At 38.2% G+C, this 6479-nt stretch overlaps 1 protein-coding gene across 1 annotated transcript; it reads left to right on the forward strand.

The window, feature by feature from the left end:
- Positions 1 to 391: 391 nt before the first annotated feature.
- LOC123054662 (coatomer subunit delta-1) lies at positions 392 to 5232 on the forward strand (the record flags this gene model as incomplete). The annotated part of the gene is given in 11 exon segments (XM_044478476.1): positions 392 to 439; positions 647 to 686; positions 1015 to 1238; positions 1573 to 1812; positions 2336 to 2501; positions 3107 to 3411; positions 3731 to 3917; positions 3990 to 4143; positions 4582 to 4644; positions 4737 to 4833; positions 4928 to 5232. Coding segments are annotated over 11 exon segments (1569 nt in total). The 3' UTR covers positions 5018 to 5232.
- Positions 5233 to 6479: the final 1247 nt, after the last annotated feature.

The raw sequence follows: 6479 nt of genomic DNA on the forward strand, positions 1-6479 counted from the left end.
ATTGATCCAGCAGTGTTTGGTTTGATCAAGTTCTCGTCGGTAAAGTTCGTCTTCTTGCTGAGTGCTAGTTTACCATTTGATGATGCGTCAACTGTCTGAACCGATCACGTTAGTGACCTGCTAGAACCAAACAAGTAAGGGAATCAATCATCACAACACAACTCCCTGCAATTCCGTTAGCACATCTGCAATGTCATTCTTTAACCAAACAAAAATGTATTGGATTGAGGAACATGTTCAGCAGCGATTTTGTTGCTCTGAAGCTTGAGGGCTAGTTATAAGTTATGGCTCCTAGTGATGCAATTACCTCCTCTTTTCTCCGCTCAGTTTTGGTTTTGCTGGATGATTGTTTGCTGATGCATTATTCTTTCTTCTTCTAGCAGGTGCATAATTTGCTGGCTTGTGTTAGTTCGGGGGACCAACAAAGTTACTGAAAATGGTACGGTGAATTGCCTCAAGCCTGTCAATCTGCCTGTGAATAACCAATTAGATCTGGACTCTCATGGTGTTTTTTGTTGTCATGAACATGTTAAAAGTTTTATTTATTGCTCATATTAAGTCTGCCAGACCTTTATTGCAAAATAAATTGAAAAAAGTAGTCCCACTTTATTGTTTGAAGGAACTGATTGTTCTCATCTACCCCCAGGTGGTTCTTGCTGCTTCCATCATCTCAAAATCTGGAAAAGGTGCGATGAGTTCAAACATTTCAGTTAGTGACTGAATATTCATGCCAATCCAAATAAATTGATTCATTTGTTCTTTTAATATAGCATATAATTTTCATCCAAGGTTTACTAACTGAAGTGAACTACTCCCTCCGTCCCATAATATAAGGTGTTATTACAACCAATGTACTCACATATTGATTGTAATAACATCTTATATTATGGGATGGAGGGAGTAGCTATTATCATAATGCTGGATGAGTACATTTTTAACTTCTATATTATGTGAGTTTGTATAGCAACAGGGCTCCTTTGTGGTTAACGTTTCCTTCAAAACTTTACATTGCAGCACTTGTTTCAAGACAGTATGTTGACATGTCTCGAATTAGGATCGAAGGATTACTTGCAGCATTCCCAAAACTTGTTGGAACTGGGAAGCAGCACACTTATCTTGAGACTGAAAGTGTCCGTTATGTTTATCAACCTATTGAAGGCCTATATCTGCTGCTTATTACAAACAAGCAGAGTAACATTCTTGAAGATCTGGACACACTGAGGCTACTATCCAAGCTTGTATCCTATTTTCATATCTTCAGTTTTCCAGTTTTATAACCCTACCTTATTGATGAAGTCATTAAATAATACATAAAAAGGGTGATAGTTTTTGTAATGTATTTGTTCCCTCATGATAACTAAACAGCAGATAGTGTATCTTGACCTTTGGTTGTGGATATTGTCAAGGAAAAATACTAGGTTAACCCATTCTTCGTTGATAAATTATACTTGAAAAATATAAATCATGTGTAAGAGCTGGGAGTATCTACCCACCATTGTGTATGCTGCTATGCTGTGATAATTTTCTTTTTTTTAATAATTCAGTACCATGGTCTCCTTAACATTTATAAAGGTGCCTGAGTACTCTTCTCTGGATGAGGATAGTATCTGTAAAACAGCATTTGAGCTTATATTTGCATTTGATGAGGCAATCTCTCTCGGGAACAAGGAAAATGTGACGGTGCAACAAGTCAAGCAATACTGTGAGATGGAAAGCCATGAAGAGAAGGCACATAAGCTGATGATGCAGAGCAAGATCAATGAAACTAAAGATGTCATGAAGAAGAGAGCTAGTGAGCTTGACAAAATCAGGGTATGCCCTACACTTTTCTCTATAATAACACTATGTATTCTACCTTGGAGAAAAAATGACATTTAGTTTAGCGAGCTCTGGTCATTAGGAAAAAGAAGACACTGTAATTTCTAGTTGGTTTGTATGGTTATTTGGGATATTTCAGCTGTCAATTTTGCATCAGCTTAGGTCTATTATAGTTGGTATCAGCTGCTTCAGTCTCGCATGTTTGGCTGGGTCACACTTTATAGTTAGCCAGTAAGCATGTCTTGGCTAAGCTTTCCTTTTTTCACAACTAATTTCTGTAACATTAGAACTTATAAGCATATGTAGGAGAATTTATTATGGAAGTGAGCATTGCGCAAACTTGTATTATAGCCAAAGGAAAAGTGCCAATTACTATAAAATGACAGCGTGAATTTGTATTTTATTGTTTAAATCGCAATTGCATTTCATCAATTACAGCACTCTTACCATACTGTTTATTGGGCATTATTTTGATCATGCCTTGAGAAAAACTTTCTTCTGGTTGGTGTTGATTCAGATGGAGAAAGGCAAACTTGACAAAGGAGGATACTCATCAATATCTGGTCCCCGTGTTATTGAAAAAACTTTCAGTGACATGAACATCAGTGGTACTGGCTTTGGAAGTGGTTCTGGATTAAGTGGAATAGGCGCTGATATGGACTCATTTGCGAGTAAACCCAAAGGTGGCAACTTAAGGCCTCCTTCTCTTTTAAGCAAATAGTTGTCTCACATGAATGATAAGTTACTCACATTAATGAAAAGTTACTGTTACAAATTATGTTGTGGGATTGGATAACACCTTTCCTTTGTGTTGTTTGCATGTAGTTGTATTTCATTGTGATGTTCTTTTCATGTATATGAAATACATTCACCTAGCCTGTTACACCCGTCCCATAAAACTCATGTCTGTTTTGTGTACACAATAGGAAACGCTAGAGTTTACACTATTCATGAAAATAACTCTTACCTACTGCAGCACTTTCATTCATGCTTATGACATTCCATACGAGTATTTTAGATTCATTAGTATAGTTCTTAATAATAAAAACATACATGCCTCTTGATTTCTCCTGTTTGTGTATTTCATTGTTGGTTGTGTGCTGATAGATAAATCTCTGGGTTTCTCGGATATGCCAAGTAGGGAAGTTTTATTCAGGTCTTTGAAGACAGATTTTCCCCTGTGTTAATGCTGGGCAGCTATGTTACCTGCCTTGTACTATTGTTAGAGAGAGTTTAGGAAGCTATATCACAGACATTTTTGGTCTAATTCACAGCAACATGTCTACAGGTCGTCCGTCAGCTGCTGCTACTGCTCCTGGCAAAGGTTTTGGTATGAAATTAGGCAAATCACAGAAGACAAATCAGTTCCTAGAATCTTTGAAAGCTGAAGGAGAAGTCATTTTGGAGGATGCACAACCAAGTTCAGTTTCTTCAAGGGCCTCGCCTCTTATACCAAGCGATCCCATCACAGTGACTATTGAAGAGAAACTTAATGTAATAGTTAAAAGAGATGGAGGTGTTAATAACTTTGATGTGCAAGGAACCCTTGCTCTTCAGGTCCTTAATGATGCAGATGGATTTATCCAGTTACAGGTATTATTTTTCTGGACTTCAATCAACAGTGCATTTTATTTTCATTGCCATTTTAGTTTATTACCGCATTATACACTAATTGAACAGACTGGTCCTCTTCTGTTGTGGCAACATTCCAGCTAAAATAATTCTTGCATGGTTCATCTATTGCATGGGAATACAGTATCAACCATTTTCACACGCTATGACATTCATATTCATTTATGTTAAATGTATTTATTGATGATGAAAAATCTTGTTGTACTCTATTATGCATTATGGAGTGGCCCATCACAATTTATTGGAGCTTATATTTTTGATATGTGGCGGTGCTGTACAGATCGAAAACAAAGATGTACCTGGACTCAGCTTCAAAACACACCCCAATATCCACAAGGAGTTGTTTAACAGCCAGCAAATTGTTGGAGCAAAAGATCCAAACAGGCCTTTCCCAAGTGGTCAAAATGAAACACCACTTGTGAAATGGAGAATCCAGGGGATGAATGAATCGAATTTACCTCTGTCAGGTGCACAATCACTTTATTCTGTTGTGGTATTCTATTAATTTGGACATTCTGTAATTCGTCTTGTTTGTGTAGTTAACTGCTGGCCCTCGGTATCTGGAAATGAAACCTATGTCAACATTGAATATGAGGCTTCAGAGATGTTTGACCTGAACAATGTTGTCATATCTATTCCTCTACCTGCACTTCGGGAGGCTCCAACTGTTAAACAGATTGATGGAGAGTGGAAGTAATGTTTCGAGCTACTCTTTTGTTTGTGTTTCCTGATATGTTTCAGTTACTAGAATATCTTGCAGAAATTATTAGTGACAATTTTCTAATGTACATGAGAATCATGCTTGCAAATCCAGTTGCATGGTGTTATACAGTATCACTTCACTCCCTTTTGATAATATTGTTGATTTTATATGAACTGGTGTTGAGCTTCAAAAATAGGTAGTGATGACCTGCATTCCAACCATTGCCCTTACAACTGGTGTTTCAAACTAGTAAGGAGTGGACATTGAGTAAATAAAACTCTAGCATCCTATATGTCAATATGCTTGATAGTAGTAAAGAAACTGTGGTTCATTTTATTGCTCGTAGTTGCGGAATGCAATGGCTTTCAGCTGCTTATATTTGTTGCTTCTCTTCCTGTTTGTTATCTAATTTCTCCTTGTGCTTATAGGTATGACCCAAGAAACTCTGTATTGGAATGGTCCATCATCCTTATTGATCAGTCAAACCGCAGGTGGATGGGATATATTATTTCATTGACTCAGATAGTTTTTGCTACTACCTAGTTAAATCCTGTTGTACTAACCAATGTTTATGCCTTCTCAGTGGGTCGATGGAATTTATTGTTCCCCCGGCTGATCCGTCAACATTTTTCCCCATCTCTATTGGATTTGCTGCTTCCAATACTTTCAGTGATTTGAAGGTTAGTTAGTTCTCCTGTAGTGTTTGGTTTTGACTGCTTTTTTTTTCTTTCTGATTTCCGCATTTATTTATTTGGTTTTCTGGAAAAATTTCAGGTCACTGGAATTCATCCTCTGAAGGAAGGCAACCCTCCAAAGTATTCACAGAGGGTCCGTTTGGTTGCTGCGAACTATCAAATAGTCTAAAGCCATAATTAAAGCAGTTACTGCTGTTTCTTGTTAGTGGCACAAGGAGTATAATTTTGCATCAAATTTGTTTAAATATGTGTGATTTGGCCTGTCCCATACGTAGCGTGTCGCACCATTGAGAAATAAAAGCATGAATTCTCCTGTACCCTGTTTGTAGTATTTCTTGTGAGAATGTTGTTTCTGTTTCGTACATGAACTGTTGGGTCTTTGAATCTTTGCGCTCAGCTCCACTATCTAAATTTCATTATTAAGCAGAATAAGTAGGGATGAATGTTCTGCTCTGAACCGCTCAACATCCAGGAGAGTTACTTTGCTTTTCTCTTAGTGCGATGAGCCTAAGGCCTCCTTTGGTTTATAGGATTGGAAAATCATAGGAATAGGTAAGTCATAGGAAATGAGATGACATGTATCTCAAATCCTATGCTTAGTAATAGAAAAGGAAATGCCCTTTGATTCACATCATAGGATTTTTTTTCATTGAGTTCAGGCTAATGTTTATTTTTCTATGAAATGTGGAGGATAGGAAGAATTCCTCCATAGGAATAGGATTTCATTCCCACAAACCAAAGAGCTCTAAAGGAATTTTTCCTATAGAAATCCTATTTTATGAAAATCCTACAAAATTCCTCCAAACCAAAGGAGAGCTTTACGGTTTTGAGTTGGTGCTTAGGCACTACAGCTTCAGCATTTAGGTAGGGTGATCTTATCAAACACTACCATTTCCCAGGCTGCGTGCTTTTATGTAAGATTTTCAGCTTGCAAGTTGTGATGATCTGTCTCAACCCAGAACTTTCCCCTAGCGGAAATGCTTACCCCTACGTTTTACGGAAGAACAGCCAAAGTAAAGGAGCACCGATCGTTTATGTAATGTCGTCTATAAGGTAATCTTCAAAGTTTTAGCCAATAGACTGAAAGTGTTATTACCAGACATTATATCTCAGACCCAGAGTGCCTTTGTGCCGGGTAGACTCATTACTGACAATGTGTTAGTGGCTTATGAGTGTTTTCATGCCATTAAGAAGAAGAGGCAAGGGAACGGTGGCTTGTGTGCGGTGAAGCTTGACATGCACAAAGCCTATGATCGAGTTGAGTGGAATTTCCTCAGAGATATGATGATCAAGTTGGGTTTTGACACCTCATGGGTGGAGATGATTATGGCATGCGTTACTTCTGTTAATTACAGGATTTGGTTCAACTCGGATGAAACAGAGGTGTTTACCCCATCCAGGGGGCTCAGGCAAGGGGATCCTTTATCTCCTTATCTATTCTTGATATGTGCTGAAGGGTTATCCAGTCTACTAGCGCATGAAGAGGCGGTCGGTGGTATCCAAGGAATTAGGGTGTGCCGTAGTGCACCATCAGTTTCACACTTGTTATTTGCTGATGACTCCCTGATCCTGATGAGGGTGGATACGTTGAATGCCACGTTGCTCAAGAATGCGCTGGACTTGTACTGTGC

The sequence above is a fragment of the Triticum aestivum genome, chromosome 1A, assembly GCF_018294505.1.
Source record: "Triticum aestivum cultivar Chinese Spring chromosome 1A, IWGSC CS RefSeq v2.1, whole genome shotgun sequence".
NCBI classification, from domain to species: Eukaryota; Viridiplantae; Streptophyta; class Magnoliopsida; order Poales; family Poaceae; genus Triticum; species Triticum aestivum.